At 39.4% G+C, this 14,672-nt stretch overlaps 1 protein-coding gene across 1 annotated transcript; it reads left to right on the top strand.

The window, feature by feature from the left end:
- Positions 1–1,400: 1,400 nt before the first annotated feature.
- On the top strand, positions 1,401–4,163 carry LOC307045019 (interferon-inducible GTPase 5-like). The gene is made up of 3 exons (XM_079690483.1): positions 1,401–1,746; positions 2,142–2,707; positions 3,025–4,163. The coding sequence occupies exons 1-3, from the start codon at positions 1,673–1,675 to the stop codon at positions 3,660–3,662; spliced, it is 1,278 nt and encodes a 425-aa protein (XP_079546609.1). The 5' UTR covers positions 1,401–1,672; the 3' UTR covers positions 3,663–4,163.
- The last annotated feature ends 10,509 nt before the right edge of the window (positions 4,164–14,672 follow it).

The raw sequence follows: 14,672 nt of genomic DNA on the forward strand, positions 1-14,672 counted from the left end.
CACATATAATTTGGGCCTTACCCTTATGGCTTATATACGACTGGTCCTGAAGTTTAGGATTATGGAGGCACCTATGCTCACCCGAGAGTCAATCGTTGATGTCTTGATTCCAGCACAGGTACAAAGTAAAAAGCTCGTAAATCTAATGTTTTTTTAAATGTATAAAAATGTAGCACTTAAAGTAGGGTAGGTAAGAATGGAGAAACCAGCTGGAGTGCGCTAGAATTTGAAAGTAGGCAGCAGAAATAAATCTGCCCCTTCCTTCAGACTTCCTTACAGAGCCCCTCCTCCAACACACACGAACGCACACATGACCAATGAGGGCACGAGATAAGTTTGTGCACAGATGGAAGGCTGACAGGCAGGTAGGCCATCCAGTTATTTTAGCCGGGCCGGCTCAGATGATTGGTCGTGCTTTTTAAAGCGCTAAGGCTTCCACAGATGAAATTGTTTTATGTATTTATTGTCAAAGCGTTTAATGTATTCATTGCTATCGGGATGTTAAGAGCTTGGAATATAACAAAAAGTGTTTCTGAAGTGAATTACCGACCCCACCTTTAAACTCTGTGCACCAAGCTCTGACTGGTCAGCAGGCGGTGCGTTCATTTATGATATTGGGCTATATAAATAAAATGTTATTGATTCATTGTTGGGCAGCAGGGCACTGTACTGTTCAGGTCTCAAGAAACAAGACATGCGCTGATATTGGAGGGTGATTTTACATTTACAACCAGTTTTCAATATATTGGATAAATGTTTGTTCAAGTGTACACTTACATTCTCGCTCACTGAATAGTCATGCCGCTGAAAGCTTCATGAACTCTTCTGGATGGACTGACTGAACAGGTTTGCTAACAAACTTTAAAGAAATGAAATGATCCACTTCCAAAACAAACACACCCTCCCCCTATTTCTTGTAAGCCAGGTGACTTTACTGAAACCGCAGACAAGGAAACAACACTGATTGGTTTAGATTCTCTGTCGCTCACTGAAGGAAACATTTCATTGGTCACTTCATTCAGTGTCGAGAAGCTGACTGTCACTCATGTCTACACATCTAACTATTCACAACAGGGATACAAAGGTACACAGCCAAAGAAAACCAATATATTGAGATTAAATAATTGTCAAATAGACAGTTAGCTTTTTATTGCCTTCTTATTTATATATATTTTTTAAGTGGTTGGTAGTGTACACAAAAAATAAATAAAAATATATTTTTCTCCCATCGCCTTTGAAACACATTAAAATGTATTTTATGAAGTTATAGTTTTTGCTCAGTTTTGCATTTTAAGATGTTCAACATCAGACAGAACCCTTTCACGGATAGAACAAATAATATGTTTGTTCTTCTCATTCACAGAAAGTAGATTAGATTAAAATATTTTCAGTGTCTTTATTGCAGGACATATTATGAGACAGCGTTTCACGTAATACATTTCTCCATAAAGTGAAACCTTTGATAAGGTTACAAACATGTCTTGACAACCAAATGTGCTCTGTAAACAGACCCCTCCTCTATGCATTCCTTGTAAATCAGCTGCTTTAACTGAACAAGGAAAAAGAAAGGAAACATGATGAACGCTGATTGGTTTAGATTCTGTCACTCACTGCAGGAGAAGGTTTAATTGGCCACTGCATTGAGTGTCTAAGGGGCGGAACTCTTTAAAATATGAACCCATACAACAGCGCAGAAAAGAAGTTCAACTTTCTTGCTGAGTTTCAAAGTTGCAGGTGCATCATACGGTAAGGCATATATTTCAAATGAATGTTTAATAACATTAATTGTTTCTGACTGTTAGAGTTGCAACCGTTTACTATCCAGTCAATATGTGTGACTTTTGCTCACTCCTTGCATGTTTATCTTTTGTGCTTTGACTTTTTGCTTTTTTATGTAACTTATTAAGAATCTTGAGTTCACAATGGCTATTCTAGGGTTTTAGGACAGTTCTTAAGCTTTCATTGTAGACTTCACAGTTTATTAGAAAACACATATTTGTATGTAAAGTTTGGATATTGTAATTGTGTTATTAACAAACTCATTGTTTCTGTAAGTTTGATTTAACACAATGTCTTTTTAAATGCTCAGGTCACCAAATGAAAATAGTGAGATGACATTCTGTTTATTTTAATTTTTCAAGGAGAGCTATGGAGGATCCATTTGGTAAAGAACACATAAATACATTTAAAAAATTGCTGCAAACCAATGTCGCCGCAGCAGCTGCACAGATCAAGGCTTATTTGAAAGAGCAGGATAACATTCCACTAAACATCGCCATCACTGGAGAGTCTGGCTCTGGTAAATCCACCTTTGTTAACGCCTTTAGAGGCTTAGACTTGAAGGATCAGAGTGATGCAGCAGCCCCTACTGGTAGTGTAGAAACCACCATGGAGGTCAAATCATACCCCCATCCAAACTTTCCCAATGTTACACTGTGGGATCTTCCTGGTATTGGCATCACCAATTTTCCAGCTGCCAAGTACCTGGAGTATGTTGGCTTTGAAAGATTTGACTTCTTCATCATCATCTCAGCTGATCGCTTCACAGAAAATGATATGAAACTTGCTCTGGAGATCCAGAAGATGGAGAAGAAGTTCTACTTTGTTCGCTCAAAGATTGACCAAAACATGTGGGCAGAGGAACAAACTCAGAGCGAGTTCAATGCAGAAAAGACTCTTTCAATCATAAAAGAAAGCTGCGTTGATGGTAAGTTTGGTAAAATGACACATGGCTAAAACCTAAAATCTTTGGCAACAAGGGTCACAAGTAGACACTGTTTAATTTTAAAACAAAAAAGATGTTACTTTACAGGAGCTTACAATGTTTATAAAAGTTTATAAAATGAGTTGTTTGAATACTGGCCATTAATGGTTTGTTCATGTGATCGATCATCCTCTCAGATTTTAAACAAATAACCAATTGTTTTGTCTGTCCTCCTACCTGATGGTTGCTGGGAATTTTTCTAACTTGGTTTCAATTTCATCATCATGAATTAACTTTGCTGTTCTGTGTGTGTGACACAGGTCTTCTAAAACTCAAGATTGAGTCTCCACAAGTATTCCTGGTGTCCTGCTTTGATCTCCACCTGTATGACTTCCACCTGTTAACAAAGACCCTGGAGAGAGAGCTTCCTGCACATAAGAGAGATGCTCTGCTGTTATCCTTGCCCAGTGTTAATTGTGAGATGATCAGCGAGAAGAAAGAAGCTCTCAAGGCAAAAATCAAGTACCTTGCTTCTTTATCTGCACTCACAGCAGCTGTACCAGTTCCTGGGCTCTCTGTTGCTGTTGATGTAGCCATTCTGGTTAAAGCCAGCCTTAAGTACAAAAAAACGTTTGGTCTTGATAGCATGTCAATGGAAAATCTTGCTCTTAAATCATGTGTGCTTTTGACTGATCTCAGAGCAGTGATGACCTCAAGACTGTCTTTAGATGTAATAAACAAAGAGCTCATTATTCATCTGCTGTTACTGTCTGGGGTTCTAGTTGCTTTAATTGCATCAGAGGAAGTGTCCAGATTGATTCCATTATTAGGAATACCAGCAGCAGCGGCCATCTCTTTTATCTTCAGCTACAAAGCTCTCAAGGATTTCCTCAACATGCTCGCTGAGGATGCTCAGACGGTATTCACAAAGGCCCTGGGTTTAAACAGCTCTGTGTGATATTTTAAAGTGAACGGCAATGGCACTTAATGTCACATACAAAACTGCATTCTACTCATGTCATTTTGTATTAATTGTGTGAGGGGATTGCATTGCATTGTATTTTTTTTTTTTAAATCAAGCAAATAATAATAGAGGCTCAGAGGGGAGGCTAGACTGTCAATACAATTATCAATTGTCTTTTTTTCATCTTAATTAGTGCAAATGCTGTGTGTTCATTTCTGCCAGGAAATAAATGTTTACGAGAATGAGACCTGCAAAGGGCCTGTGGTATGTCATGTGATGTGTAATGTGGTAGACATTCAATGTTTAAATAAGTATATAAATAAGTTCATTGCAGTTTATATTGCTTCAGGTTTATCATTCTTTGTTTTTTATAACTTGCACTGTTGAAGATGTAAAAGCCAGCATGGTCACATGAGGTGCATTGAAGCAGGAAACCACAGAGTCCGTGCTCAAAAGGAAGGAAACTTTTGAATAAAGAATTAACCATATAAATGTCGCTTGAGTGAGTTATTTCTTGCCACTGCTTTCTGTTAATGAAGATAGCAACTGCTAGGGTACACCTATTTAATGTAGTAATTGTCTGCAAAATCCAACCTTAATAGAGCCGAGGAACCGTTTGCAAAGGCCAAACTTAAAAAACACTTAAAACTACATGAAAACTTAAGGCATCCAAGACCTACAATAAAAAAGAAATAGAAAAAAGTTTATGTCTCCTTTTTCCTCCAACATACTTTATAAATGATAAAACAATTGCAATTAGTTTCTATTGCCTTTTCATTTTGTCTTTTTATTCATAATGTTTTTTTATAGTCATCTTTCTTATGATCTTATTATAGATGTGGAATATTGCAATGAGCAAAATTAACTATATATATATATATATATATATATATATATATAAATATATATAATCTACATGGGTTTAATGTAGTCACTGAAATGTCGTGAGGCAAAAAAAGCCCCTCCCTTGCCCCCTTTTTCTCTCCTCTCAACTTCTAAACATAATATAATAACAATGATTAATGATTTAATAATATAATCAAATTATTTTTACTCTACTTTGCTTAAAGAAACTGAAAGCTAAAGTCAAATAAAAATATGTTAGATATGGTAACTATTCTATTAAGAGAAAGTAAATAGCATACAGATGTAGCACTTCATTTCAGACTCCAGTTTACAGCTTCCTGCCTACGGCCTGCCAAAGACCAGTATAGAGGAATGTTAAGCCTTCCCACTATTTTCCAAGAGGGCGTTGCCAGATTTTCAATTTCAGGTTTTAACCAGGAGATGGCGCTTTATTCACAAATACAGAAAGACAAGTTTCATGGACTTTCAGTTGTGTTTTGAAGAGCATTTGAACACATCAATATGTTAGATACTAAACTAAAGTATATCTAATCTTGTAATTCAATAATATGTAGTCTTTATATATTAAATAATAATAATGTAAATGTCTACATTACACTTCTTTATTTGTTATGCTCATACTTTTACCTTTACAATCGTTTGCTTTAATATGCAGTATATTTTTGTGTTTGCTTCCTCCTGCTCCCTTTCGGACACATACTGTATGATTTATTATTATTATTAATATGAAGATATTATTAAGATAAGATAAGATGTTACTTTATTGATTGAACATTTTAGTTTAGAATGTGCTGTCCCACGGTAATTCAGAAGGCTCACAGGTCACATTCCGACCATTATTTAAAACAGTAGGTGCTTTCACACCGTCTACAGTTTGATTTGTATAGAGGGAGCTCTGTCAGTGTTCGAATTACCCATTTGCTTTCGGGGGAGCCCTATTATTCAGTGCACATCCTGCTACAAAATATATCACACGCACGCTCTGTTGACTGGCGCAGCAGCAGTTGAGTAAAGTTGGAACGATATTGGCAGATTCAGATTTCACGGATCAATAACTCATGAACAAAACGTTATTCTGACACAAATGACGTCTCCTAAGTACCGTGGTAAGGTTGACAACGAACTACATTTTTATCAAAAAAAGCCAGTACGTGCTGTTCTCCAAACTGGAAACATTACATTGGTCTCTATCTGCAGCCGGAGAAGAAATGAGTGCTCAGGGACCGTCTGCAAAGTGCAACTCCGAAAAAAGAGAATACAATAATATTCAATCACTATTATACAGCTTATTACTACCAAACTCACTACACACATCAATAGTCTCCTGTTGGTCAGACTACAGCAGAGAGTTTGGAAGAATTTGCTTTTGAATAATTTTGGTGAATATTTCTAATGTAAAATCTTCAATAAATATGGCATCATCTTCAATAACGTTACTATTATACAGTATATTTATACCAAACTCACTACACACATCAATAGTATCCTGGTGGTCAGACTACAGCAGAGAGTTTGGAAGAATATGGTTTTGAATAATTTTGTTGAATATTTATAATGTAAAATCATGTCATCATCTTCAATAACCGTCTATACCTCCTGGATCATGGGTGTAATCCTAGACGGCACACAAGAGCAGATGGCCAGGCAAGACCTAAAAAAGGTGAGTGAAACTGATTATTCAAAGTATTTGCATCCCTTTAGTACTGTAGGCTTGAGAAAGGAGACTGAACTGTGTCTAAAGGCAACTTCTAGCGTTATTATAATTATGCCGTTTTTGGAGACATTTGTGTTGTTTTTAACCAATACATTTAAACTATAAGCATCCCTTTTTTTCTTGTTCCTGTTGAGAAAAATAAAAAATGAATACTGTGTAAATGAAATTATTGTTTTGCACCTGTAAATTATAGAAAATAACACTTATGTTTACATATTCCCTAGGTTTTTCAGGTCACATTTGATCTATATGATGGAGCCATTGGCTTTGTCAATATAAGAAATCAAAACCAAACCATATTCTTCCAAACTCTCAGCTGTAGCCTGACCACCAGAAGACTATTGATGTGTGTAGTGAGTTTGGTAGAAATATACTGTATAATAGTGACGTTATTGAAGATGATGCCATATTTATTGAAGATGTTACACTATAAATATTCCCCAACATTACTCAAAAGCAAATTCTTCCAAACTCTCTGCTGTAGTATGAGCATCAGGAGACTATTGAAGTGTGTAGTGAGTTTGGTAGTAATAATGTATAATAGTGAAGTGATTGAATATTATTGTATTCTCCTTTTTCGGTGTTGCACTTTGCAGACGGTCCCTGAGCACTCGTTTCTTCTCCGGCTGCGGAAAGAGACCAATTTCATGTGTCCAGCTCGGAGGATGGCGCATATTGCCTCTTTTTTTTTTATCAACATGTGATTGTAGTTGTCAACCTTACCACGGTACTTAGGAGACGTAATTTGTGTCTGAATAACGTTTTGTTCATCAGTTATTGATCCGTGAAATCCGAATCTGCCAATATCGTTCTAACTTTACTCAACTCGCAGCAGCGCGGATTCGATCAATTGCTATAAAATCACTCTGCTACTACTACAGACGGTGTCACAACGCCGGCGGCTGTGGCCGTTGTTGAAGCCTCTTCAGGCTCCGCATCGGCAGGCCTCTCCCTCGGTTTCGAGCTGTCAAGCTCGACCGTAACGCCGCTTACAGCCGGCCAACTAAAAGTTGTTTTCCGTTCACGTTGTTATTTTTAGACTCCTTCGCTTCTTTGCTTGTGAATCCAAAGCTGTGACTCTTGGCAGTTTTCGTTTTGCCATATTTTTTATTACAAAGCCAGAGTTAAAAAAATATCAATATGAACATTTCAAATACCGCGCCGGCATCACCGCCATAACCATAGCAACGTAAGTAAGAATGCGGCGCCACCACGTACAGATGGCAACACCCAGACATATTCACAAATATAAAACAAATATTCAGAAACTGTAATGAACAATAACTATTATTTATTTCAAGAACTGTTATTTACAGAAACTCAACATTTCTAATCTGTGTGACACAAATATGCACGATTGTTTTGGGCTCCCCCTATTTATCTCAAAGTCAGCCTTCAGGGGAGCTCCCTCCCTCTTCGGGGGAGCCAAGCTCCCCCTGGCTCCCCCCCATTTCGAACAGTATTTGGCTGAATGGCCAGCGATCAGGTGTGGCGCATAGGTGATCAGAGCTAACTGCCTGCCATCAGATTTCATTTAAAAAACAGATCTGATTTTAAGACTATTTCTGCGCTCATAAAGAATGATAAGAATAAGAATAATGCGTATTGAACTGGTTTCATTAATTAGTGAGTTTATTTAACACTAGAACCGCCAATCGGGTCAATTTGTGTGATGTGTGTTGTGTGTGTGCAATGTAACTTTTTTTCAATAAAATATTAAAGTCTCCCAGTCCGTGACTTTTCCTGAAAGTGTGTTATGTAGCACCCTATGTTGTTAAAAATTGCATTCTAATAGCGGGATTTGACAGGTTTAGGTAGGCCTATACAAAAACCTCTGGCGGTTCTAGTGTTAAGGTAATTAGGTACAGTAGAAGCCCTATTTCATCAGTAACGAATTTAGCAGTTGAACATAAAAGTCAACGAACTGAGGGTCACTTGCAATGACAGTGTTGTGTCTAACTGTAAGCTTGTCACTCAGAGTAACCTACCGTTAATTTAGCTGCTGGAGAAGAAAGATCAAGGGGGGAGGGGGGGAGAGAGCTGTGGTTGATGGGCCATTAGTTGTGTAAATACGCAGATGAGATCTGCCGTTTCATTCAGACTGTTTAAAAAACGGTAACAACGGACTATTTTTCTTAGCGGATGCATGTCAATTTAAATCAATACATACAACTATTTTTTAAATCAATACATACAACTATTTTTTAAATCAATAAAAACATTTTCTAAATCCATAAAAGCATTTCAATTAATATTGGGAGTCATGTCGTTACTTTGTTGAGAATGTGGCCATGTAATAAGCGGGATAATTTGCAGCGACTTGTTCCTTATGGGGAAAATAACACCCGTCATGCAGATGAGGATCCCTCCGCTACGCTTTGGGATCCTGATCGACCGACGAAGCTCCATTAAAATATAAATATTTTTTGTGAATTACTGAGTTTAGGCACGTTAATAACGTTTTAATGAAGTTGAATACAGTATATTCATATGTGTCAGTGATTTCATGTCAATTTGGCGAACATAAACATAAATGATCGTGGTGAAGATGATGATTAAATTAGGATTAAAAATCGAGAGCCGGGCTGCATTTCTTCCCGCTCGTTTTTTTCGACTAAACAACATTATTTTGTTAAATAACAACATGGGGATGTTTTGTAAATGATTACATGTCTCTTATTTAGCACAGAGTATGATATCCGTGACATATGGATCTTAACAAAGTTCCGCTGTACATCCAGCGTACTGTATCTGACTTTATTTCACATGAGCTCCAGTGTGGAACCCCACTGCAGCCCCTGGTGGATCAATGATCCATTGCAGCTGGCTTCATTATAATTATATTTATCTATCACGGGGGCGGTCTCAAGTCAAGCTGGAGGTTTTCCCTTGAGCGAGGGTAGATCACGTACCAATCACGGCCCTCGCGTTTCAAACTTTCTGAAATGAATCGCTACATCTGTAACACAATTAATTAATATTGTCTCATAATCTGAAGTTTAGAGTGTAGGAAATGCCACACTTAATCATCTTCTGGTAAGAAACAAACAAATCTACGAGTTTAAATCAAAGTTGTGTTATTTAATGAAGAGTAAAAGCTTTTAACAGAATCAATCTATTTCCAGCTGGAAGGACAGACCTCTCTCTTTACTTCCCCAATTTTCAAAAATACTAGAAAAAGTATTCAACAACAGACTGGGAGCATTCATTGAAAAGTACAAATTAATCACGGAGAGTCAATACGGATTCAGATCAAACAGATCAACATCACTGGCAATTATGGAATCAATTGAGGATATCGCAGATGCCCTTGAACACAACAAATATGCAGTAGGGATTTTTATAGATATTAAAAAAGCTTTTGACACAATCAACCATGACATCGTATTATATCAATAAGAAAGGTATCAGTGGTTTAGTTTTAGACTGGATTAAAAGCTATTCAAGCAATAGAAAGCAGTATGTGAAGTTGGGAAATGACTGTTCTTCATGTTTGGACATTGCTTGTGGTGTCCCCCAGGGGTTAGTGTTGGGTCCTAAATTGTTTATACTGTACATCAGGGGTGCCCAACCTTTTTTGAACTGAGAGCTACTTTTAAAGTTGCCAGTCTGCCGGGATCTACCAGTCCAAATAGAGAGGCGTAGCCATTACTGACAGCCTACTACCAGGTAAATACACACTTCTACTTGTATAAAACTGACCTTTGTACAATTAATACTTCATAAAATACTGCAGATGATACAATGGCCTCGTAAGAACTTAGATGCTCAATTCCGTTGCTTGGTAATATTCTTTATTGTAAAGAAACCCAAGCTATCAATAATGACTACTAGGCTCTACTAGGATTCTCCATATAATCACTAGGTTCTACTAGGTAATGTAACATGGATCTCTGGCAAAGAGGCATGGAAATAACGACATCACAAGACGAACCAACACCAGACAAAGGGAGAGAAGGACTAAATATACACATTAGGTAATGGGGCACAGGTGGACACAATCAGGGGCGGGAACAACAATCAGTCTAGCAGGTGCCACACGGACAGGAAGTGCCCACACCTGGAGAGAGAGAGTAGAGTAATTAACATCAAAAGACAGATAGACAAAACACTAAGAACACAACAGCTAACAGGATACTAGCGCTAAAACCTTACAGTACCCCCCCCCCCCCCCCCTTTTACGGACGACTCCAGACGTGAAGCCTGAGACCGTAGTCTGTCAAAATCCGTGATAAGGGACTTGTCGACATTAAAGCTGCCCGGGATCCAGCATCTTTCCTCTAGTCCAGAGGTGCCCAGTACGCGGGGGCAATGCTGGTAGATCGCGAGTCATTCATAAATTAAAAAAAATCCAGCTCCGTTAAAATAGACAAAACAGGTTTTGATCCCTCCTCCTTTGGCCTCCCTGCCACTTAATTCAGGAGTTGACTTGATTGACAGAAAAAGCGACCTATTGCTTTCCAGTCTGTTAACACAGAATGCAAAGCGATACAAAATCAGTCAAGTGCCGGGAGAGACAAACAACAAAATGAGTGCGGGAACGAGCAAAAAGCTAAAGACATACCACTTCCACACAGAATGGGAGGGAGAATCTTTTTTTGTGATGTCACATTCAAAGGTTATTTGCCTTATTTGTAAAGCAAGCGTCGCTCTGCCAAAGAAAGGTAACGTGGAGAGGCATTATCGGAGTGTTCACAAGGCATATGACAGCGACTTCCCTCCGAGTAGCGAGTTGAGAAAGAGAAAGGTCATGTATTATTGCTACACAAACATTATCTCTTAGTCTTAGTGTCGCCAACTCGTTTCTAACATGCAAAAAGACAAACAAATGCGTCTATGGTCGGTGTATTTTCTATCTTTCCAATCCAGAAGAGATCTCTCTCTCCCCCGTCTGTTTGCAAGGGGGCGGGGCAGTTTACACACACGCATCTGCTACATGCAGCAACACACGGAGGAGATGGTGGAGAGAAGCGCTCCAAGGTGTGGTTACATGTTACCCGTCTTGAGGTGGACAATGCTCGTCACCAAAAGTGTTTAGCATGTAAGGGCGGTAACACGAGCAATTTGTCTAAACATTTAGCAAAAGTGCACCACATTCAGACGGAGGAATGCACCGGGTTCGACTGTCTTTCGAGTAGCTCTGTAGCCCCATCCACGAGTAACGTTTCCACGTCAGGTGTTATGTATGCTAGCAGCAACACACGGAGTTAACTACATTATACAAACATGGGTTAATGATTAGAGGTAACTGAGTTATTTATTTTGTTAAAGTTTCAGCTATTCTGTTTCCAGTTCTGTCATCAGATTATTTAATAAGATTTGTTAAAACATTGTTGTTTCTTTTGATGTGAAATATTATTTATTTAATTCAAATAAAAAGCAATGTTAATTTTGTTCACAATTTGTTAAGTTAATTTAATAATATATGTATTTTTGAATCAAGTATTCATCTTTATTGTCTTCATTGTTAGTTTCCACATGCCTAAAACAACCTCAAACTAAATCTAAAAGTTGATGGCTAAATAAGAGCGTTTGAGAAATTGTGCAAGGCACACAGTAGTAGTCCGAATAGTCGATTAATCGTTTCATTAATCTATAGATTAATCGATAATCAAATTAGTCGTTTGTTGCAGCCCTATTGTAGTTATCCAATGTAAAAATAAAACGTGTTATTCAGCAACCCTTGCAATTTGGGTTTTTATTTTTGGTTGGTAGACCTTGGTTAGCTGGTCATTTCAAAAGTAGCTCACCAGCCAAAAAAGTGTGGGCACCCCTGCTCTAGTCCATACCCTACCCAGTCGACCAGGAACTGTCTCCCTCTACCCCGCTTTCTTTCTGACAGTATTTTTTTCACTGTATAGACGATACCTCCGTCGATGTCCTGGGGAAGTGGAGGTGGTGTGGAGGGGGGAACCAGTCTGCTCTCTAAAACTGGTTTCAGCTTGCTGACATGGAACGTGGGGTGGACCTTGAGGGACTTTGGGAGACATAGGCGAACAGCAACAGGATTAATAACTTTTGAAATGGGAAATGGACCAACGAACCGGGGAGCCAGTTTCCTGGAGGCGACGTGAAGAGGAAGATCCTTGGTGGACAACCACACTCGTTGACCGACCTTGTATCTAGGAGATGGACGTCGTTTTCGGTCAGCCAAACTCTTCATGCGGGTCGAACTTCTCTGCAGCATCTGTCGAACCCCCTTCCATACCCGGCGACAGCGGCGAACCAGAGCATGTGCTGATGGTACAATAACTTCCTGCTCGAGCTCCGGGAACAATGGAGGCTGGTATCCATGGACACATTGGAAAGGAGAGATTCCGGTGGCTGATGTGGGCAAGGTTTTGTGCATACTCAACCCAAATCAAATGTTTGCTCCAGGTGGTAGGTTTCTGGGACACCAGGCATCTCAAACAAGTCTCCATTTCTTGATTCATCCTCTCCGCTTGGCCGTTTGAATGGGGATGGTATCCAGAATTCAGGCTCAGAGTGGCTTGGATCAGGCGACAAAACTCCCTCCAGAAACGTGAAACGAATTGTGGGCCTCGGTCTGAAACAACATCGTTTGGGAAACCATGGATACGAAAGACATGGGACAACATGGCCTGTGTTGTTTCTCTGGCAGTAGGCAATTTGGACATGGGGATGAGATGGAAATCTTGGAAAAACGATCAATGACTGTGAGTACTGTGGTGTAACCTGCCGAAGGTGGAAATCCTGTCACAAAGTCCAACTTAATGTGCGGCCATGGTCTGTTGAGAATGGGCAGAGGTTGGACAAGACCTGCCGCAGCTTGACGAGACGTCTTGTTCCTAGCACACACAGGACATGCTGCCACATATTCTGCCACATCCTTCCCCATAGCAGGCCACCAGAATCTGTGTTTCACCATAAAGAGGGTCCTCTTGGTTCCAGGATGGCAAGAAAGAACAGATGTATGGGCCCAAATGAATCACCTGAGAACGAAGTGTCCCTGGAACAAACAGGTGATTCTGAGGACAACCTCTAGGGACAGGATTCTCCCCATTAGCCTGTTTTACCTTTAGTTCAATGGGCCAGCTCACACTCCCGATCACCCGGTCTGGCCGCAGAATGGGTTCCGGAGTCTTGGGAACTGGTTCAGGATCAAACATTCTGGAGAGAGTGTCCGGTTTTCCGTTCTGTGAACCAGGTCGATAAGATAGCCTGAAGCTAAATCTGTTAAAGAATAAAGCTCATCTGGCTTGTCTGGAGTTCAAATGCTTTACCCTCCTGATGTACTGTAGGTTTTTGTGATCTGTCCAAACCAGGAAATCCTGCTCCGCTCCGTCCAACCGACTCCTCCAAAGCAATCTTCACAGCTAACAGTTCCCGATTTCCCACGTCGTAATTCCTTTCAGCAGAAGATAGCTTGCGGGAGAGATATGCACACGGATTAAGTTTGTTGTCCCATTTTATATAATGGAATTTCTTTGCCATTATATAAAAATAGTGTTGCTACAAAAGTATAAATTAGGCTTACTAATAAGACAACTCAGATCTGAAGCTACACAGGAATCTACTGTCAAAGTGCAATAAAAAAGACAAAATTAATAGAATCAAACGCTTTTTTTGTTGCATTTTAGTAGAGTATAAAAAGAAATGCCTTTAAAATAGGATGCAAGCAACACTAGTTTCTTAACCTGAATTGATAATAGACTATAATCAATTTAAACAGAACAGATGTTAATGTTTGCATTCTTATACCATTTTGTACAATAATTATAATTCAAACAAACTAAAACTTACAGCTGATTAATTATGGTATCTAACTTGAGTTTTTATTATATCGCAGCGTCATTCAAACACCTATTCTCGCTTCGGAGCACATCTCTAAATTATCAGTAGCCTGGCTAGCTTAACTGTCCATAGACTGAACCACTCTAAGCTAGCTTTCGGTCGCCGGACGCTTGCCGGCTACACTTCCTTCGCATAGATTCGAATATTAACACACCAGTTAACACTCGATTCTGCCCCGCCGTTTTTTAACGGTAAGGTTTTTGATTATTGAACAGTAACATACCAGTTATTGTTGCTTCGCATAGATTTGAATATTAACACACCAGTTAATACTCGATTTTGCCCCGCCGTTTTTTAACGGTAAGGGTTTTGATTATTGAACAGTAACATACCAGTTGTTGTTCCGTCCCTCCAAGTCGGCACACCGGCTATCAAGGATGGACCCTTCTCTTCCTCACACACCAGAGGAGACGGAGGCTCTGAGAAACGGACCACAACCTTATAATTATCAGCCTGCTAGGCGTCCAAGAGACCAGGAGCAGCCAAGGATTAGAAGAAATAACGGCCATCGGAGAGAAATTGAGCTGTGGTGTGAGGAGAACCAGTGGAGAACTGGGCAGCTATCTTGGTGAGTGACCGGCGTTAGCTACAGAATGTTAGCTAACGTC

Source organism: Notothenia rossii (genome assembly GCF_949606895.1).
Source record: "Notothenia rossii genome assembly, chromosome: 6".
Classification (NCBI taxonomy): Eukaryota; Metazoa; Chordata; class Actinopteri; order Perciformes; family Nototheniidae; genus Notothenia; species Notothenia rossii.